The following is a 23,616-nucleotide window of genomic DNA, read 5'->3' as shown; positions in this document are numbered from 1 at the left end:
GGCTATATCTCATGAACCGTGATAGTGAGAGACTTGAAATTTTCACAGATAATGTATTTCTGTTGCCGCTATAACAAAAATACTGAAAACTAGAATAAAATAAATATTTTGGGGGGCTCCCATACAACAAACGTGATTTTTTGCTCATTTTTGCTCTGGTACGGAACCCTTCGTGCGCGAGTCCGACTCGCACTTGGCCGGTTTCTGTAGATTACTTGCTTAGCAGTATGTCTGTGCTAAGCCTTTATTCGACTTCATTCAATATCAATATAAGGATTTGTTTAACAAATAAAGCAGCGTTATTTTGTTTGCAAAAGAACGTAATATTAGCTCGTTTATTTAAGTTACAAAAACATTTTATATTCAATAAATCTGACAATGTAACACACAGTACAATGTAGACAATGTAATCCTACAATGTAATACACAATAAAAATATCAAACCTCTTAACAATAGATTCATATTATAAAATATTAAATATTTCCAAATAAAAATACATTTTTTATTTAATAAATGGATTAAAATATTACATCAAAATATTTCCTATGCACAATGAAAATATCACGCCTCGTAAAATAAAAATAATTTCTTAAATATTTTAAAGAAGGTTTAATTTTAATATTCTGATTTGGAAAGCATTTTTTTTTTAGAAAATAAAATTTGTATTTAGACATTGTAAATTACATTTTTTACATAAAGTGAAATGGATCACCATTTTTAATACAGTCTAATACGAAAATGTGTAAAGCAATATGAGTTTTAAAGTAATCTAGTATAAGGATTAAATTGCCATGAATATTGGTCAGTGTTTTTGACAGTATCTATTTTGCTTATTTTGTAGCTCTTGGCGTATTCGTGTCTATTTTATTAAACAAAATGTTTGTGATTTTAATATTCAAGTCTATGACAATATAAGCTTCCGCTTTTTTAAATGGTAAGTATGCATCAATAGAGTATGCCATGCATGTTTTTATTAAAGAAACTAAGCACTATGTAAACAGTAAAATACATAACTTCCATGCGCTTACAATAATAAACCAACATGTTTTACTTAACAACTAAAAACAAAACTTGCACACAATATACAAATTCACGGTACATTAACATTAAAAACAACATAAAGGTGCGTACACAACATCGGATTACGTTGGCACGCGGTATCGAATTACCACCATAATTGGTCGGACCTTCACTGTTGAACGTATGGCTAATGCAACAATTTACGCATCAGCTAATCTGCAAATTGGTGCTGCTTTGTCGGCCGGCCGGCCGTGTCGTCGGGCCGGTCTGTCTGCAACCGGCTTTATATGGCCGATGATTTATTGATGGAAGTAGCGGACTTCAATCGTTTGCTATTATCGTTCTAAGTGGATTACGTTAAGGATGTTAGTAGATATTTTGTGTTCTTTATTAGTTATGTGTCAAGCTTTTACTGTGTTTTAATGAGCTTTAGTGGGTAAATAGAAGCTCGTTAATGATATATGTAGTTACACAGTTTTACTAAGGATCAATTAGTTATTAAAAGGTATTGATAAACATGAAAGTACCAGTGTCGTGTGTCTATTATAACGGCAATATTGTCAAATCACCGTGACAAGTAACAGTACTTATTATAGTACTCACATTGTTTCTCCAAAAACAAGATATTTTCTCACTTAACGACCATGAAATCCAATGTTCTCAATAATACCCATATCGCAGTTATTCTTGTAACGAGAAGGACCTGTCAATACTTAAATTACCGTTGCTTTTCATTAGTTTGAGCAAATGGGCGCGTGTTGTGAAATAATGAATGATACTTGCTCTGCGTGGGAGGGCTTATTATTTAAATGGAATAATGGCATTGTAACTCTTTATTGTTCCTTGTTCCGTTATACGTAGTGTCTTTTGATTTGAGTAAAGAAGTGTTCGGTACTTTTTTTTGCGCTTTCAAAATAATGTTCCTGTTGATTGATTTTGTAATTATTTATTTGACTAATATTAGTATTTATTGTACTAAAATTTGCATTTTATTTGCTCGTGTAGCTTTTTTAAATATTTTTAAATGTAAAAAAAATATAAAGTGTCAATATTTACTAGGTTCCAAAAACTGTGAAAAATCTCAGTAAGTAAATAATCAGAATGACTACCTACTAAACTAAACACCAATTGTATACAACTCAGTCCTATTAATTGATAACACCTATTATTTATATCAATGCATATTAATACACTATTATTATCAAGATGTCATTAGAGATTACGGTGCTATCAACACTGTTAATTATATACAGCACTATTCATAACACCCTGTATGATGACCCCAATCAATGAGCCGTTAATTATTATAGCGTTACGTCCGATCACAAAATACCTATGTATTTTGTGGTCCGATGCTTGGCTAGGTTCGTATATAGGTACCTACTATTATCAGAGAACATCTGAGATTGAAATCTTGGGGATATTGGATTTTAGTAACACTGAGTTCCTGACGTCTTAATATTCAAATGACATAGTTTAGCTAATTTTGTAAATTGATGTGTTGTCTATTTACTTTGTGATGTACATAAAATGAAATGGAATTGTGATAAAGGCCGACGATAATTATTGCCTAGGTTATATTGGGCAGTTTCTATTTTATATATCTTAATGCATGCCATTCAGGACTTCCGGTTTCTCACTCTAAACATGTTCATCTTTGCCAAGTGGAAGAGTGAAGAAGCGTTTCTTGAAAGTGTGTCGGTACCTAAGATTTCCCTGAGGGGACACATAATAGGAAATTATTCTGTGTTAGATAGTAATATCGACATACGTTCTGATTATTGACATTGGTACATGAACCTTTTTCTCCAATACAGCCCCGCTCCTTTCGTCACCATGTCACCAGCTCCACTGAACCGGCTACGGGCCGCGGCGGTTTCGTTTGGTCCACTTCCACTGATAATTAATTTAACGCCATGTCTGTACGCATGTGTACGCCAGCCCTTATACACAAATAGACGCCAATTAACCTTAATTACGTTTTAAAATGATCTTATATTGAGTTATTCCCAATTTGTCATTAGTACCGATTGGTCACCAACTATTTTTTCCATACACCAAGTCCCAATTGGTCATTCGAGCAAAATAAATAATTTAATATTTAAATTTTGAGTTCCGATTCGTCACCCGCATAAAATTTCACGTATCAGAGTACCGTCAGAAATAAAAGTGTTAGAAGAAATTTTAAATGAAAAACTTCGATGTAGGTAAAGGTATAGCTCTCATATAAATATAATAAAATTTACATTAAAACACAGATGAAGACAACTTGGGAATTTTATAAACCCGAAAATGTGACTCGATACTTTTTGCCCATAACTAGCAAAGAGATTGTATACATAAAAATGATGAATGATGGTGTAAATTGGTATGTTTATCTACAATTAGGAAAAAAACGTAAAATCCTGACACTCTTGACTGCTATACTCCTTTAAGTTATGCGGTCCTAGTACACGGTGGGCAGTTCCATGGACACTCGTTGATTGGTATATTACTCATCTGATTTATGCGATCCTGGTATTTTGGTTTTGGCCGTGCGGTGTGTGACGCCGTTGAAATCGCGATTTTATTAATAGCGTCTTGCCATATTCGGAAAAAACATAGGTAACCAAAATAAATAAAAAAAAAACATATTACAATATTGTAAAGCTTATCTTGTTGACAGTACTTTTTACAAAATAAAGTACGGATGACCAATTGGGACTAAGCAAAATAAAATATTTTATTGAATGACCAACTGGGACACGTTTTTTATGGATGCCAAATCACTAAAATGACGAATCGGGCATAACTCCTTATATTTAGGATAATATAATCTCGTGCTGAAATTACATAGCTATAACCTTATTCGTCTTTAAAATGATAAAAAAATACTAAAATAATAATAATAAATAAATAATGTCGGGAAACCTTTTCACACACGGTCGGTTAGCCCCATGGTAAGTTATTAATTAACTTGTGTTATGAGTGCTAACACAACTGATAAACTACACATAGCTACATATATACTTATTTATAAATACATATTGTAACACCCAGACCACGGCTAACAAGCATGCTCATCACACAAAATGTCGACCGAGCCGAGAATCGAACCCGGGACCTCAGGTCCGGCAGTCCGGCATGGTGACCATTGCGCCATCGAGGTCGTCTACGATGGCGCAATGGTCTATACGCTTTTATCTCGTAAGAGTATACCTAAACACAAACTTTGTTGAGTTGAGTGAGGATTGTAAAAGTAGAATATATTCCATTTAAACCTTTTTTGGTCACACTTGCGAGTTATAAACGGCTTATCCTTAATGCCTTAAACTTTTCTACTGCAACAGCATTGAAATCCTTTCTCATTTTGTCGACTAATCCGGAGAGGTCAGTGCAAATTAAACAACAAATGATACTATGTATATATTTACTCTGAAAAATGTTGAACGTGTAAACGAGGAACCACAATTTCGTGGTTTATATGTACTAGGATAATGTCACAGAAAAAAGGGCTCGCAAACTGGAAAAGATTAGTGAATCTCAAAAAAACAAAATAATTCAATGTTAGATTAAGCCTAGAAATTAATGACGTATCGATAACGACTCAGTAAGGCCTTGGTTGCTTGACATTGTGACTGACTTCGATTTAACACCTTCCTGCGTAGCTGCCAACTTATTTGCACCAGTAAGTGTGGCAAAAATATAAAATTATCAGTACAAATATAAGACATGTCACGGTAGAATAAAATCATACCCAAAAAGATTAGGTATACACTTAGCAAACACATGATTCGTGAAATCAAGGTTTATTTTTCTTAGCTCTAAGATGCTTCCAACAAAGGACCTAAAGCAAAAATAATTCCTAAAAATAACACCTCTTGAATACTCCATAGAGTTGGGCAAGATAATCTTCCGTTATACTCAATTAAAATACGTTTAGAACAGCACCTGGCGAGATAAACATCGCAACTATTGAAACTCGAGAATTTCAAACCTCAATTTTGACAACAAAAAGGCCATAATCGATTTTTGGGTCTACAAAAGGAGCATTATATTTGACAAGTCGACTGTACAAACGTTGTTTGTGGTGGAGATTATTTCGGTTGAAATGAATGAAAGCAAAACACGATCCTGTGAATATGTTTGGTCGGTAATTGAAATACGAACAACGCCCTCAAGGGTGGGTTTTTTAATTTTTTTATCGCCACGGACTCGATAGGTTCGATTGTCGCTGTAGTCTCGAGAAATGGATTTGTAGTAAAAAGTTGAAGATTTACTTTAAATTCTAGGAGTTGCGCTTCTACCTTAAATTGTTAGCGTGAATAAAAAATGCCGTTAGGTATATGAATTCATATTTATCTTTCTTTTATATTTGACTCTGATATTGGAGTAGGTCCAATCTTCAATTAAAAAAATATTAGAGAAATGTACATTCTCAAATTATTATTTTGAGCTACCTAAAAAAATATCATTAAACTGGTGGTTACTTTAGGATAAAAAACGATTTTCTCTTTTATAACTAAAAAGGATGCATAAAAAACAAAAAGCAATCCTTTCTTCAATGGATCATAAAACATGTTGCCCTCTTATTGTGGTTTATTGATTAATAGATGAAACTTTCAACGAAACACAGGAAACGTATGGTAATAGAAAAACCCACCCGCAGGCACTCGTCATTACGCCTGTTGTTCGAAGGGTCCAGTATAAAATAATGATTAATTATTATAATTTAGTCCATGTCATCGGACATCCACATGGCGGGCCCCACCCGACAGTTTAATCTTAGTCCAGGTGCTGTTTATCTGATTGTAGCTTAAAAGGGTTTAACTTCGTAGTTAGTAGCCGTCGAACGGGTGATGCACTACGCGCTCTGGTAGTAAGTGAAAACATAATTGTGTTTATAGATGACATGGCGAAACAATAATTGAGTTTCACGGAAGGTAATTGGACAAATAAATATCATGCATCTGATTGAGGTGGATCCATTACGCAGACATAATGGAATTATGTGATTGGCCACGCTAGGCCGAAACTTTCCCAATTAAAACTTTTGCTGTTTTCAATCAGGATGGTATTTGCTAAACCACAATGTCACATACTTATACAAGCGTCTAATTTCATATATTGTAATGTCTTGAACATTAAAAGCAACGGGTTGTTCCTATTTCAAACAATGAGAAACAGTTGATCAACTTGTTCATTCCAATCTTAATGTCTACAAGTTGCGAGCTTTGAGAGATTGCGAAATCCCAGTCACATTAAATTCCCGTTCGAAGCCCTAGTCGCGAGAGGGACAGACGTTCAAAATGGATGCCTCGGTGACAGCGGTGACCTGACGGCGCAATGGAGCGTCACAAAAACTGTGCAGCCTAAACCCGGACAATAGAACATGGATGCAACAAAGCGCAGACATATATCAAACAACAAAAACACTGCTCTCGACGGCCGTACGAGCGAACGAACACTATCATTTACGCAACGATTTGTCATCGAGATTCGGGGGTAGAGGGGCGGGACATTTTAGCTGATCCCTACGGCTGGTTCTCGTTTTTTTGGTATTTCACCGAATTAAAAACACCTTTAAAATGAGTCAGAGTAAACGAACATGACGAGAGTCACAACGAAATTCTTACTAAGTAGGAGAGATTAACTCTTTCAATGTTATTAGTTTTTGATGGCAGCGTTAATGTTTTGGAAATGTTAGAATTGATTTCGACCTCTCAGAATTTCAAATTTCGATTGCACATTTTCAACCGCAGATCTACGATTGACGTAACCAAAATTTCGTACGACCCGCAATCGACAAACCACTAGTAATATCCCGGAAACTGGATTAACGGTTGTCAACTTGATGAACGATGTGCGTAAGTTACACGACAATGGAATGTGGCCATCCGTCCCATTTGGCCCGTCGTCCGATACGCATCGCGAACATTAATTAATTATGAATCGCTTTTGAGTTTTTCAAAATACAGTGATTATTTTTGTCCAAAGAATTTGATCAGCGGGCGGTATTCTCGCACTGTGGCCCGATTCAACTATTGTTGGTCGTAAAGATATACATTTAATGCCTTTTTGTTGTATTGTTATATTTCAACACGGTTGTCTATCTTCATTTGGTGACTGAGCTTCGCTTAGAAAATTCATTGTTTTCTAAATTATACTATTATGTTTGTAAATTAACCTATTAAGTGTTTCTGATTTATTTCGAGATATTTTATTTCAAATAAAAAAATAATTTATTATAACTATAATGTATAACTCTCTTACTACATTCTCCTCCTTGGCGCTACATACTAGGTACAATATACGTACATCGACAAATATATTACAACAACATGGCCCAAAGCTAATATGGCGGAATATTCTTAAGAGCGTGTACGCTCGGCGCGCGATGTCAACTTTAGGTAATTCAACGCAAAAAACCGCGCAGACTAGCGTCGCGGCTGTGTGCGTGCCTATCATACTTCACGTATAGTCACACAAACCATTTTGATCCTTTCGAGTGAAATTGGTAGAACAAAAAATATATTATTTAGTAAATAGTTAATAGCGGGAAAATAGTGTAAGTCTATGGATGTCTAAAATATAAAAGCATGAAAATAAGTCGTTAATACTTACACTCTTTTGCAAAAAAATCGGGCACCTATGAAAACCTTGGTTTTGAGGACTTTCTGTATATTACATACAATTTTCAACAGTACTAAATAGTCGACTGATGATTAATGACAATGTTAAGAGTTTCTGTATTTTAACCGATTTCAAAAAAAGAAAGGAGGAGGTTTCAATTAGATTGTTTTGTGATTGTTCTCAATTTGATTGTTCTCGATTTCTCAAAGACGCCTGGACCGATTTGAAAAATTGATTGTTTATATGAATGGTCCAGTCCATCCAGACCGAAAAATTGTGGTCAAATAACAACAATTGCCGGAAAGCCAAATATTGGTTAAGAGCTTGGGTTTACCACTGCAAATAAAGTTTTAAGTTATCTATCCTATATGCTTCAAAAGTTATTCGAGATCAAAAGTCAAAATTTGGGTACATCCAAAATGAAAAAAAAAAATTATAGCTCGATTGGTAACAGACATCTGCAATAAGTGATTTCTAGCCTAAGGAGTCCGCCATATTGGATTTAGACTCGCGACACATTTTTTTTCGAGTTATTCATAGCAAGCCCTTTCATTTGATACCCATATCGTAGGAATGCATTAAACACATTTTTTTCTCCATCTTGGGTATACCGCCATATTGGATATAGAATCATACATTGTCATTAAAACTGAACATTCAAACAAAATTTCAACTCAATCGATAAAAAAAATATGCTTCAAAATTGAGCTTTAAATATGTTCGCGACAGACGCATCCGTGCGCCGCGAGTGCAAAATCATAATGCCTGAGTGTTCGTGTATGAGCGTAACTATTTATACTCTAACAATTTTGTGATGAGGGTAATGAGCAAAAGTGCCGTGAGCCGCGCCAAGGTATGTTTTTCACGCGCACCCTCCTTCTAAATTGTTATAGAATTCTGTTCAGATTTTGATAGTGCCTTAATTTGTAAATTATAGTGTTTTTTGATGCCAAATTGTAATAGTTTTGTAGCGGTAACCTTAACCTACCTAATTATGTATAATTAACCTAATAGTTCTGCCGTTTAAGGCCTGATTTACCCATGTAAACATTTCTTGATAGCAAAAATCCTAGACTTTCATTAGTGAAATAGTGTTTAACTGAAAGCCTAGGTCCCATTGTATAGAAAATAACTTGATTTATAGAAATATTGTCAATAGTTTAACTTATAGAGCAATAAATAATGTTTGTGTTTTGACTTTCATTTCACATGCAAATAAACAATACTAGGGCTTAGGTCACATTGTTAGGATTACTATCGCCAGATAGCCCATGAAATGCCCTAACACACACTACCTTTCGTATTGAGATAACCCCCATAGTTTGTTTTTTATCTCAAGATAGTCTCCACCTAAGGGCCGATTTCACATAGTTTTTTATAGTTATTCGGTTATAGTATTTCAGCCCTTAAGGTATGCAGGGTGTGTGTGGTATAGTTCAGTAGCGCACGTCATGGGGCGTCTGACGCTATGTGTCCTGTAATGATATCATGTACCAATTGTTTGTAATACGGCTGTTAAATTGAAAGGTCAATAAAACTGAGTTGGTCGGAGGGACGAGAAATCGAGGTGCTCGTCACGGTAAAGTTTCGAGCTCATTCGGTGCGCAAGCGCCGCCGTACAAATCGTAGTCATCGGTATAGATTTTTGATAGTATAATAACAAGTAAATAGTGAAAAGTAAATAGTGTAATTGTAGTATGGTAAGTACGTCGAAGCTCGTCCCTTCAAGACTCCTGAAAAATATATGAAGACTTATTATTTCACCGGCATCCCTGAACCTATAGTAGCAGAAAGTCTAAAACCCGTCTAAACGTATTCTTGTTTCTGAAGTTCCTGTTTCTCGCCACATCGTAAATACAGTCCACTCGCCCAGACGTCCAAGAACCAGCGACCGACGGGGCGTCAACGTCTCGAAGCCACCCCATAGTACCTGCTTCTGAGCTACGTCCGTCCCGCACATCCGTTTGGTCCTTGCGACCCGGATCGCCTGGGAAGCGAGCCAGGAACTTCAGCTGAAGATACTGAAGAGTTGTAAACAGCGAGTATGCCTGTGACAAGATCGCAAGGAAGAGCCGCTCAAGCCTGGATCATCGACGCCAGACCGGGCCGCCGCACACCCCCCATCGTGCACGACCAGCCGCCGTTCTCTCCAACCACCACCGAGGGGTGAGCAGCCCCCTCCCCGAGGGGTGAAGACCTACCCTGCACCGCAGCTGAGAGGGAAGTGAGGCGCCGCCCTGCCCCCTGCCCCGCAAGGTGAAGACCGACCGCGCCCCCTACCCCGCGAGGGGGTGAAGAGCGACCAGCGCCGTCGTCGTTGATGCAGACTGAAGCGTCGTCATCACTGAGGCCGCCTGGAACCAGTGCTGAAGAATATAGTTCAGAAGGAACACTGAAGGCTTGCGACAAGACATACAACCGAGCTGTACCGTTGACTACCCGGGTTGACGCCCGTACCGAACTTAAGGCACCGTCGCACAGATCGACGGCATCAAATAGAAAAATTAGAAATGCGCGTGAAGACTTATTGAAGATTAAGTTGGAGCTAGCGCAAATAGCACTTCAGAGGGCCGAGGAAGAATCGGACGACGATTATATGGATGATAGAAATTCCAATGAAGAGTACATTCGTTCCTGGTTGGAGGAAGCTCCGGAACCAGACCCGCAGGACGCCGCCGCTGAGGGAGGACATAGACCACCAGATACCCTGGACCTGCCCGAGCCCCCCCCCTCCGCGGTTATAGTGAATCCGGTCCTGCGTGGAATAAGTACTGCTCCTGGAAGAGACGCCGCCGCCGAGGGAGGACATAGACTGCGGGGTACCCTGGACAAGCCAGAGCCCCCCCCCTCGAAGACCATCGATACTGAAGCCCTTCCATCAATGAAGAAACCAGTTGAAGATACCGCAGGGGGTGAAGGGCTCCGTCCGTTTATCACGGAGCTCACCTCCGCCATCGCATCGCTAGCCGGCAATAGAAGCGAAGAGAAACCGGTGTACCACAACCCTGCTGCATCGAAAGTCATCATGACGCTGCCGAACTTTAGTGGATTGCATACAGAATGGCTATCGTTCCGCGCCATCTATGAGACAACGCGACCATATTTCAACGATGTGGAAAATACGGCGAGGCTGAGAAGAAGCCTGCGAGGAAGAGCGCTTGATACAGTTAGTTCCGAGCTCATCGGCAACGCCAGGCCGGATGACATCATGAAGGAGTTGGAGCTTCAGTTTGGCCGCCCCGATTCAATAGCGCAAGCGGAGACAGACAGACTGCGCGGGCTGCCACGCTGCGGAGAAGCACCGAAGGACATCTGCACTTTCGCCAGCCGTGTACGAAGTGGCATCGTCACACTGCGAGCGCTGAAAAAGGAACACTACCTCATGAACGCCGAGCTTATGCGCATCCTCACAGAGAAGCTGCCGAACTCGCTACGTGTACAGTGGTACAAGACATATACTGAGAAGTACCAGTCAACGCCGGACTTGGGTCTCTTCAGCGACTTCATCACCGAACAAGCTCGCTACTGCAGCGCGTTTGCACCGCCTGAAAACATCAGTGAAGCTACTGGACTTAGACGTGTGACGCAGAGAACACACACCACTATAGACAAGAAGCCCGCATCGAAGTGCCGCATCTGCGAGATGGATGGTCACCGATCGCTAGACTGCCACAAGTTCGTGAAGGCTTCTGCGGACAAGAAGTGGGAACTAGCCAAGCAACACAACATGTGCTTCCGCTGCCTCCGCCATCGTCAGCACGGACACAGATGTCAGAAGAAGAGATGTGGAATCGAGGGCTGCACAGCATCACACCATCATCTGCTTCACTACAAGAAGAAGGCGAGCACTACTGAAGTCGCACAAGAAGCGCAAGAAATAGTCGCAAGTTCACGCAACCACACAAATCAAGCGTTCCTGAAAATCGTTCCGGTGCAACTGTCCGGACCGGCGGGAGAAGTGCGCACCTACGCACTGCTGGATGACGGCTCAACCGTGTCACTGATTGACGAAGAGCTGGCAGACATGATCGGTGCAGAGGGACCAGTCGAGCCGATGAAAATAGGCGCCATCAGCGACGTGACTATCGACACGCCCACGTCGAAGAGAGTTGACCTCACGCTATCGACCTGCCATAGGAAGAAGATACCCTTCAGGGCGCGCACCATACCACGCCTGCACCTGTCGCCGCAGTCAATCAGCAAGGATGACATCGCTGACTGCAAGCACCTATTTGACCTGGCAGATCAGCTGACGTACAACGCAGGGACGCCGAAGATTATCATCGGGCAAGACAACTGGCATCTGCTCCTAGCAACAGACATCAGAAGAGGGCCCCAGCATCAGCCGATAGCATCGTTAACTCCCTTGGGCTGGGTGCTGCACGGAGCCCGCACTAGGATTCTGGGACAGCAGGTGCACTACGTCAATCAGCTGAACGGCGCCGAGGAAAGCATAGACAAGCAGCTTCGTGAATACTTCGCACTCGAGTCACTCATCATCAACCCGTGTCGACCAGCTTCTGACCCAGAGAAGAGGGCGGAAGATATATTACAACGCAGTATAGTACAGTTGGAAGATGGACGTCTTCAGACTGCGTTGCTATGGAGGAGTGACGAGATACAGATGCCGGACAGCTACGCGACTGCGATGAATAGACTCGTATCAATAGAGAAAAAACTCGATAAGAATCCCGCTCTGAAGACTAGATATATGGCGCAGATGGATTCACTAATAGAAAAGGGCTACGCAGAGAAAGCGCCCCTTGAACGTACACCGGGAAGAACGTGGTACCTGCCGCACTTCGACGTCTTCAACCCTATGAAACCGGAGAAGCTTCGTATAGTTCACGACGCAGCAGCGAAGACAAGAGGGATGTCACTGAACGACTACCTGCTCACGGGTCCGGACTTGCTGCAGTCGCTGCCCGGCGTGATGATGCGATTCCGACGTCACCGCGTCGCCGTCTCCGGAGATATCACTGAAATGTTTATGCAGGTGAAAGTAAAGCCAGAAGACAGAGACGCTCTCCGATATCTGTGGCGAGGAGAGCGGCGAGAGGGGGCGCCGGAAGAGTACCGAATGACGTCAATAATATTCGGCGCAGCAAGTTCACCGTGTACAGCAATATTCGCTAAGAACTGGAATGCTAAACGCCATGCGAACGAACACCCAGAAGCAGTAGAAGCAATAGTCAAGAATCATTACATGGACGATTACCTGGATAGCTTCAGAAGTACAGAAGAGGCGACGCGCACAATCAAGATAGTACAAGAAATACATAGTAAAGCGCGCTTCGACCTAACGAAATGGGTATCCAACAGCGAAGAAGTGCTGCGTGAATTAGTACCGGGCCAAGAAACAACACAGATTGTTAATCTTGGAAATATAGAAAACATAGAGAAAGTACTCGGCGTGATATGGAAGCCACACACGGACGAGCTGAGCTTCAACTTAAAACTCGCGCGCCTACCTACTGGCCTGCTCGACAAGGAAACGCCCACCAAGAGAGAGGCGCTCAAGATAGTTATGTCGCTATACGACCCGCTGGGCCTCGCCTCACCTATAACAATCAGGGCGAAACAAATACTACAAGAAGCCTGGAGGCGGGGAGTCGACTGGGATCAACCTCTCGATGAAGAACTGTCAAGCCAGTGGAGGGCGTGGATAAGTCATCTCGAACAGCTGAAGAACGTAAACATACCGCGCTGTTATCCTGGGTACAGCGAGGCTACAGAAATACAAGTACACGTGTTCACCGACGCCAGTGAGAAGGCCTACGCTACAGCGGTGTACTGGAGGTCAATGACCCGTGACAACAACGTACACGTCAGCCTCGTCATGGCGAAGGCGAAGGTGGCGCCGCTGAAGCTGCTGTCAATACCGCGCCTCGAGCTACAAGCCGCGGTGATGGGTACGCGCGTCGCAGCCGCAGTGATATATGAACACAACGTCAAGCCCGCCTCCGTGACCTACTGGAGTGACAGCAGAACCGTTCTGACATGGATAAGGAAAGGAGCCAGATCGTACAAGCCGTTCGTCGCACATCGCTTGGCCGCCATAGAGGAAAATAGCAGAGTCGAAGAGTGGCGCTGGGTGCCTACAAAAAGCAACATAGCCGACGCCGCCACCCGCGACGTCCCGACGCATTTTTACACCGACCACGAGTGGTACCGCGGCCCTAAGTTCCTCTACGACGACCCATCGACATGGCCGACCGAGTCACCAGCTGACAGCCAACCGACAGGCGAGGAAAAAACAATCACGCTCATACAAGCGGGCGCAGCAAACCTCATAGACGTCGTTCCCGACCCCGCTCGATTTTCAAGATGGGAGCGATTGCTGCGCGCCACAGCCAGAGTACTACAGTTTATAGCGTTGTGTAAAAAACAACATACAGAAAAAACGTTCTACAAAAGAACAAAGAAAAACAAAAACGATCCTGATTGGTCGAGAGCGGTGCGAGCGCCCCGCGCGCCCGCCGAAGCTGCGCGCGCCCAAATATACACACGCAAGTTTATTATATTGGACGCGACATATATTCAAAGAGCAGAGAAGCTGTTAGTTCGTGTGGTGCAACAAGAAGCCTTTAAACAAGAAATAGCCAGTCTCGAGAGTAACGAAACAGTCGCAAGTAGTAGCCGGCTGTACCCGCTGCGCTTAGAACTAAACGACGGAGTTATAGTACTGCGAAGCCGCATAGCTGCTGTAGACAAAGTCGCTAAAAGCGTGAAGAGTCCACCTGTGTTAGACGGCGATCACCGTATTACACAGCTATATATAGACTGGACACACCGTAGCCTACAACACAGCGGCACCGAGCTCGTCGTGAATGAGGTCAGACAGCACTACTGGATTGTGCGCCTGCGCCCGACAGTCAAGCAAGTTATCGCGCGCTGCCTGCACTGCCGCATACGTCGCGCGCGCGCGCCGACGCCGGCAACCGGCGACCACCCGAAGACACGCCTAGCTCATCACCGCAGGCCGTTCACATACACCGGGCTTGATTATTTCGGCCCGCTGTCAGTCACCGTCGGTCGTCAGCATCATAAGCGATACGTGGCGCTGTTCACGTGTCTCACAACGAGGGCAGTTCATCTCGAGATCGCGCACAGCCTCAGCGCGGACTCAGCTGTGTTGGCGCTGCGCAGGTTCGCAGCGCGACGCGGCTGTCCCACCGAAATCTACTCCGACAACGGCACCAACATGCACGGTGCTGACCGTGAGCTGCGTGAGGCCTGGCAGGAGGAGGCCAGCCGACGCGGCATCGCCTGGCGCTTCATCACGCCTTCCGCGCCTTTCATGGGAGGCGCCTGGGAGCGCTTAGTGCGGTGCGTTAAGACCGCGCTAGGCGCCACGCTGCACGAGCGCCACCCACGCGAGGAGGTCCTCGCGACGCTGCTCTGCGAGGTCGAGTACGTCGTCAACAGCCGGCCGCTCACCCACGTATCTGTGAGCGGCGACGACGACGAGTCCATCACACCGAACCATTTCCTGCTGGGCGGCTCGGCACGCCTGCCGAGCCCCGGCACGTTCGACGAGCGAGACATCGACAGCAAGAAGCACTGGCGGCGCGCCCAGATACTCGCCGACATGTTCTGGCGCCGCTGGGTGCGCGAGTACCTGCCCGAGCTCCAATACCGGCGGGAGCCGCACGCCCGCGGCCCCGCGCTGCAGCTGGGCGACCCCGTTCTCATCGCCGACGGCAACCTGCCTCGCAACACCTGGCCGCGAGGCCGGGTTGTGGCCGTCTACCCGGGCGCTGATGGTGAAGTTCGGACCGCTGACGTGCGCACCGCAGGTGGCATACTAAAGCGTCCGACGAAGAAACTCGTGCCGCTGCCTAAGTAACCGGGCAGTGCGGCATCACCGGCGTCGCGGCGCTCTCGCGCTATCACCGCGCCGTCGCTCACCGGAGATGCGGCATCGCTGCGAGCCAGAGCTACGAGTCATCGCTACGGGTCAGCGCTTCGAGTCCCTACATCGTGTCATCGTGTCATCGTTTAATAGACTAAATAGTGATAGTGAAAGTGAAAGTGATAGTGCCTACGCTCTGCCGCACGGCGGGAGAGATGTTCGCGACAGACGCATCCGTGCGCCGCGAGTGCAAAATCATAATGCCTGAGTGTTCGTGTATGAGCGTAACTATTTATACTCTAACAATTTTGTGATGAGGGTAATGAGCAAAAGTGCCGTGAGCCGCGCCAAGGTATGTTTTTCACGCGCACCCTCCTTCTAAATTGTTATAGAATTCTGTTCAGATTTTGATAGTGCCTTAATTTGTAAATTATAGTGTTTTTTGATGCCAAATTGTAATAGTTTTGTAGCGGTAACCTTAACCTACCTAATTATGTATAATTAACCTAATAGTTCTGCCGTTTAAGGCCTGATTTACCCATGTAAACATTTCTTGATAGCAAAAATCCTAGACTTTCATTAGTGAAATAGTGTTTAACTGAAAGCCTAGGTCCCATTGTATAGAAAATAACTTGATTTATAGAAATATTGTCAATAGTTTAACTTATAGAGCAATAAATAATGTTTGTGTTTTGACTTTCATTTCACATGCAAATAAACAATACTAGGGCTTAGGTCACATTGTTAGGATTACTATCGCCAGATAGCCCATGAAATGCCCTAACACACACTACCTTTCGTATTGAGATAACCCCCATAGTTTGTTTTTTATCTCAAGATAGTCTCCACCTAAGGGCCGATTTCACATAGTTTTTTATAGTTATTCGGTTATAGTATTTCAGCCCTTAAGGTATGCAGGGTGTGTGTGGTATAGTTCAGTAGCGCACGTCATGGGGCGTCTGACGCTATGTGTCCTGTAATGATATCATGTACCAATTGTTTGTAATACGGCTGTTAAATTGAAAGGTCAATAAAACTGAGTTGGTCGGAGGGACGAGAAATCGAGGTGCTCGTCACGGTAAAGTTTCGAGCTCATTCGGTGCGCAAGCGCCGCCGTACAAATCGTAGTCATCGGTATAGATTTTTGATAGTATAATAACAAGTAAATAGTGAAAAGTAAATAGTGTAATTGTAGTATGGTAAGTACGTCGAAGCTCGTCCCTTCAAGACTCCTGAAAAATATATGAAGACTTATTATTTCACCGGCATCCCTGAACCTATAGTAGCAGAAAGTCTAAAACCCGTCTAAACGTATTCTTGTTTCTGAAGTTCCTGTTTCTCGCCACATCGTAAATACAGTCCACTCGCCCAGACGTCCAAGAACCAGCGACCGACGGGGCGTCAACGTCTCGAAGCCACCCCATAGTACCTGCTTCTGAGCTACGTCCGTCCCGCACAAAATAAAATAGTAATGTATCAAGATTTGTTGGTCGCGCTTGAAATGTACTCTATTCTCGGTATCCACGGCAGAGGTTATTCACCCTACGCGATGTGACGGAGCGACACGTCCTCTCTCTGTGAAGCCTTGCGGCGGTCTGGTTTGAGTTGACTCGCGTGCAGCGTTTTATAGTAGTTTTTAAATAATTTATAATAAAATAAAAATGAGAGTTTAAATTATAATATAAAGTTTATGTTTTAAAGAAAGAGTTATATTACCATAGTAAATAATTGTTATATTAAATTAAGTAAGATAGATAGGTAAAAAAAGCATTTGAAATTCACAATTTTTCACATTGTTAAAATATTTTTTTCTGAAAGATAGAGACCTAAATCAAAAAATGTTTTCAACTAACTATAGGCATGGGGATTTCGTCTATGAGTAAAAAAATAAATATGATTAGATTTGCCACTGTTTTCACATGAATTTAAGCTTCGAAATAGACGCTGAACGGGAATTTTATAAAACATCTGTTACGTTATAGGGGTTTTAAGTATTTAAACTACACAAATTGAAATTTATGTTCAATTAACTATATAGACAGTGAAATTACCTTGCGTTATTAAAAAATAACATAGTTATAGGATAAGTAGTTACTGAGAAACAGTGGTTTGAAAAGTACCATTTTAGGCCAAATGGCGCGCGGTTGACGTACACGCTCTTAAGGCCCGGCTCGCCACGCGGCTCCCTTCTACGATTTATTGTTTAATCACAAGCACTCAGCCACCGTAGTATTGCGTCGGTAAATTGTGGCAAGCACCGAATGTCAAAGATCTTTATCGTGACTGGAAAAGACAGAAAAACTTTAAAAAATGATGTACCCCAACAAATAATTGCAAATCAATCTTGATGACTATGGGATGGTCTATCAATAAAATATTCTTTGTAATGGATATGAAAAATCTACACTGATAAGGCCTTAATTTTTTTGCACTATATTATAAAATTTTATACACAGTAAAATTAGTATCAACAAAATTGCAATAATTAAATACATTAAATATAAGTTGTATGATAAGTTTTGTCTCTTCCATGCCAATAGTTCTGTGTAAATAAACGTCGCTCGCTATATTGCAGTTCGATGTGACGTAATAAATGCTCCATGTGTGTAAACTCCTCAATAGCTCTCCTGAACAACTTCATACTAGCAATAACTAAACGCCAAACATACTACTTAACACTCCCTTCTCCTTCCATTTTTAAACTTTTAAATTCAAAATTGGAATGCGTAACGATGTGTGGTCTATGATTTTTTATTGATCGTATCTACGATTGCTTTGTTGCCTAGTGGGGTAACTTCGAATTCCCGCGGGCAAAAAAATACTGACACCTGAAAATGGAATTTAAACACGGTTTCGTCACACTAATCCTATTATAGTGACGTTTGACACAGGTTCAGGGTTACGTCCAGAATGACGCGTCTTACACTAATCGCCTTAATTTCTCGAAATGGACTTATAATATTTACATATGGCTGTAAAAGGACAAGCGAAGGGCAATCGGTAAGCAGCGTCTAAAAAATGTATCGAAAATTGTTACGAATGGTAATTACAGAGTGCCTATTATTCGAATTCACATTACTTAAATCATACTTAAAGGGCATGATTTATAATTTATAAAATTACAATTTTCATAAATTTATTCTGTCTTTCGTGTAAAGGTCGAATTATTCAGTTTTTAAAGGTCAAAATTAAAAACCAGTTTTAATACACTTTTTAATACAATAATTTCGTGTAGGTAGGTCCTCGCTAGTAATAAAGGAACACAACAATTGTCTATAATCCGTAGAAAATTCTTCATAAAAGTGTTTTCACGTCACATAAACGACAAAGTCTATGGAACAATTGCGCAGCACAAAGACATTCATATCGAATTTAAACTCAAATGGGCGTTAAAATCCTCTCTATTTGCGTCACTGTCAAAAACTCAGTAGAACACTACAAAACATTGGCTTTGTCTTTTTACAACCTTCCGAGAACGAGCTCCCACTGGGTAAAACAATTGATAGTAGCTGCATTTAATACACCGCCTTAGAGATTTGGAAGTGTGCCACATTTTGTCACACTATTGTCGAAAACAGTAGCAACTTTTATTGTTACGGCATTGAGACGTATTTGGCACGTTCTCGGTACCTGGGTGGTTGGCCTGAAGGGTCTATCGCCCTAATGACCCATAAATTGATGCGTGACGACCGATTCATTTGTCCATATTGTCCAGTTCGAAGTTACTGAAGATTGATGGTAGTATTGTCATTTCAGCAATTATGTTATTTCCGATGAATAGCTGGTTTGTAGAGTTGACCCATTGTGCTGTCTGAAAGCAAGAGAAACAAATGATATTTTATTAAAATTTAATCTTTTCTTCATAATATAGTTTTGAACGTTATAAACTTTGGACATGATATTAATGTGTATTACTTTAATTAGCATAAACAACACAACCAAAGACATCGCTTCACCAAAGAAATATGAAAAATGATATAACATGACTATTAAATTATTTAAAATGAAGGACATAACGATATAATTAAGACACCATAATAATTAAGATCCCAAATGGGCACACGTCGAGAAAATACGACATAAACAAACACAACATCTCAATATAAGGAGTTGGAGCAACGTATTAACATAAACATCGATTCGATAGCGTCCCGAACATCTCGCCGGTCACAGTTTGAATACATTACAGCCGTGATGTTTTTTATTACGTCTATAATTTAAGAATTAAACTGTTCTTGCTCTGTTTATTGGTCCTTTTCTGCTTGTTCAGAGACTTTTCTAGTCGCTCCCCGCGGATGCTCAATCGGAATGGACACGCACGCAATGGCCCGTTGGTCCTTCGGTCGTAAAAATCGATTACTTTATTTTCTTACAAGCTCATCATTAAAGAGTAAAATAAAATGTCCAACATTTTATTGGACCTCATACAGCTTCATAGCATTACAGCATTTTTCGATAACATAAACATTTTATTGATTGTGTTTAGCGCTAAAACGTAATGTTATGTTTTAAGTACTGTGTCGAACACGACTTGAAATTGTAACCTTTATGTTAAAGGCAAAATTAAAAGCCCATTGTCTTCGTCGGTTCACGGTCACACAGGACGACAGTCCGTTAATGACCCATTAACATTTTGTTTCACACCATCCATTAATACTAAAAGACCTGCAATTAAAAAGGAAACGCTGCCGCCACTAATTCCCGGCACTCTCACTTAAAACGTTACAACTTTACTGCATTCGAACATCTGATAACGAACTGAGCAGTGAACAACCCAAAATAAAAGGAAAAAAGTTGCCATATCACAACGGTAGCTTTTAGAATTTATAGACAGAATATCTCTATTCCGTTTCGGTACTATCCGTATCGGTATATTTATCAGCGGCATCTAATGATCGGTCAGTTTATAATAGGCTGTGAGTGTCAAGTTAATGAGAATATATTCCGACCTGGTACACAATAAATTAGAGAGGTTTCGAATAAAACGGCATATTAATTGGACATTAGTATACGTCAACACCTCCCAAGCAAAGTGTGGCCGATAGGAACGATTAAAGTACGTGAAAGTATCTAAGAAGTTACTCGGGGACCATAAAATTAGGTGGGTGTAAATTTTTAACGTTGGCCGGGGGCTATTTCTGTAAATGCGATGTGAATTTAAATTTGTTTTTTAAAAGCTTTTAAAGCAGTTCCGTTTGTTTCGACCAAGGAGGGGTTGGCGTCCTACGAAAAGATAAGGGCGTTTATCTTGTTAACATCGGTTATTGTCTGTGGTTATTATTTTTAGCAGAGTAAACAGAAATCAATGATATTACTGAATTTGCAAAGGCAATACCTAAATATTTCAGTTCAAGAAAATCTAAAGTAAAATAAATTCTCACTAGTCGGCAAATTCATCTTCTCTAATTTGCAGAAAAGTTAGTTATTCCGAAATTTTGGTGCCGCGCAATAATTCAATGGTGCTTTAGAGGAAGACATTACTTTTGTCTAAGCAAATTGAATTCCACAAAATCTCCCCGAGAAGATTGACTGACCACAAATTGGGGATTCGTTGTCAAGCGAGATAACATCGGAGGAATCTCATTACAGTTGAACATTCGTCCCAGTTCAGTTCAGCCTTTACATGTTGCGTCTAACTTTGACTTCGGAATCTTCAGAGATTCTAGATTGTTCCAAGTTTCCAGTGGTAAACATTGTCCAGTCAACTTTGAACGTGGTATTTTGTCATTACTATTTTACATGCTGGCATTTAGGGCGCTGTTCTCGAAATAGATCTTGTTAGAGTGTCCAGTTGGCTGTTGTTTGAAAATAATATTGATGTTAGTTTAATATTTCTAATAAGAGTTCATGTCGCCGCAAGATTGAATCAACCGCAAACTGTTAGAGTCCCGGCAGCCGGCGGCGAACGGAAAATTAAAAAGCAAAGCGGGGACCGCTTCCTAGCCATTCTTTTTAATTCTCAACGTCGCAGTGGACGATGTGGAATCATTAAAATTTCCACCGTGCCCTCCCCTGCAGATTTATTTGATATGGAATGATAAAGTTAGCAGTCCTATAGAATTCACAATGAGCACGCATTAATCAACGGGACAAGTTTTAACACTTTTTCTAGCGTTAATTACTTTAAATATTTGCTCACTCATTTTGTTTTTTATCAGCTTCATTAGACGTTATGAATGAAGAAAAATAATCTTAAGATGGATGATTGATGTGTTGTGTTGATAGATTTTTTCCAACAAGAATGTTGTAGACACACTGTGCAGCGAGACTTTTTAATAGTTTTTGCAACATCATGTTCCGAGAATAACTCAGTCTTGAGATCTTTTAATTCTTAACGTACAGTATAGCTAATAGAAACTTTTTTACCAAAGCAATCTTTTTACTACATTGCTGCGTCTTGGTAAGCTAAGCTAGGCAAACTTATACATAATTAAAATAGGCACGTCAAACAAAACTTTTAGAACGAACTGTTCGAGTAAGACGAAATTAGGTTGTCAGCTTACCAACTCTGTTATTAAAAACGGTATTATAGCTACTTACTTAAAACAGGTGTGACAAATCCTTATTTGCGAGCCAGTAAATAAAGTAAACTAAATAAAAATATTTTTCCACATCGAACGAAATTATGACATTAAAGTAATGAAAAAGCCACATTACTCCCCATAAATTATAATTAATCCTCTTAACATAATATTAACGCTAAGGATTTAGACGTATACGCAACTAATAAGACTAAAATGGTAATAAATTGTGTGCTATTAGCAAAGTAAACGTTTTTAATAAACAAGTCTTGCTGACTACTTTTTTAACCAGTCGAGTGTTTACCGGTAAACTTAAGAACACGCAAGCGTATTCCCTGTTCCGAGACATTCTCACATTTGAATATTAAAACAACTACTTGGAAAAGAATTTTCGTTTAATTCACATTATTTCAGTCATCGAACTATATGTACTACCGCGGACTTTTACGCCTGACCAGTGGTGAATTTTTGAATTTGAAATACTTACACAGCACCTTAGATATAGATTTACTATCTGGGAACGCATAGTTTCCTTTTATTTAAGTTCGTTATGGCAAAGCAAATGTTTTTTTTTTCCTGTAGAATAATATGAAAAATAAATATATGAATAAGTAAAAAGGCACCTGATGATGATCAGGTGGGAGTATACCCAATAGTACATGTCTTCGATTGAGCAGAATTCCAAACGGTAATGTTGCGATCGCCCACGACAGTTTCACTAACCCGTTTCCCACACAGTTGAGTCATAACTTATGTGAAGTGATAAGTAAGGTACTGAGCGATTTAGTGTCATCTATTGACAGGATCACAATACTTGACTTCAAGAATATAGCTACATCAGCGAGAAATATTTTAGGATAGATTAAAAAATGCTGACACGTAAAAACTATATTCTGCATTTTTTTTAAACTACAAACGGTCGCGAATAAAGAGAATATTCCACAGCAGCAAAAATATGTAATAACACAACCGAAAAATATTTATTCAAATCAAAACACAATTTAAATGACACCCAACAAAATACCAGAAGAAAATAATAAAAAATATACAAGCTACCAAAAAGTCGTGTTACAAATGAAATGATCGTCCAAAATCTACATAATACAGAATAAAGTAGCGAATTAAGTATAAAAACGGTCGATTTACAAATCATCGATATGTGTAATTTCCTTGTTTGGCTGAACTCGGCTATCGACACTACATAGCATACAAAGCTGGGGTTATTAACTATCATTAGGGTACCGCAAACGGCGCGCGTAGGTGAGGCCTACAAATGCGTTGAATTCTTCTAATTTATTGTCCATTCAATGTATATAAATTGCCAATTATGTGAGACTAGTTTTAGTTACTTATCTTTCTAGTAAATCCACATTGTGATTTTTTGTGCAAATGAAGCCGTAACTTAGAAACTGCTGGACAGTTTTTCATAGAATAACGTTGCAAAATTAATTAATTGTTGCTTTGAAATCGATAATTTACAAATAATTGACGTGCTACACTATTTTTCAATATTTCGGTATAAACAGAAGATGTCAATAAAAAAAATGATAAACCGGTTTGAACGTTTAGATCTAGATAAAACATTCTTAATAGGACTTACCTATTAG

The 23,616-nt window shown here is 40.8% G+C and overlaps 2 protein-coding genes across 2 annotated transcripts in view; one reads left to right on the top strand and one right to left on the bottom strand.

The window, feature by feature from the left end:
• Window positions 1-23,616, bottom strand: part of LOC110378459 (5'-3' exonuclease PLD3) — a 570,622-nt gene that overhangs the window by 255,331 nt on the left and 291,675 nt on the right. The window lies entirely within an intron of this gene.
• LOC135117141 (uncharacterized) lies at window positions 9,954-15,482 on the top strand. Its single transcript, XM_064035611.1, has one exon. It carries the CDS (start codon window positions 9,954-9,956, stop codon window positions 15,480-15,482), a length of 5,529 nt encoding a protein of 1,842 aa, XP_063891681.1.

Source organism: Helicoverpa armigera, chromosome 7 (assembly GCF_030705265.1).
Source record: "Helicoverpa armigera isolate CAAS_96S chromosome 7, ASM3070526v1, whole genome shotgun sequence".
Taxonomy (NCBI): domain Eukaryota; kingdom Metazoa; phylum Arthropoda; class Insecta; order Lepidoptera; family Noctuidae; genus Helicoverpa; species Helicoverpa armigera.
The sequence above is the reverse complement of the archived record's forward strand: the minus strand, read 5'-3'. Positions and strand labels throughout refer to the sequence as shown.

Bases quoted from the DNA above. Each gene is read 5' to 3' on its own strand.
- LOC135117141 (XM_064035611.1), top strand. From the start codon at position 9,954: ATGCAGACTGAAGCGTCGTCATCACTGAGGCCGCCTGGAACCAGTGCT.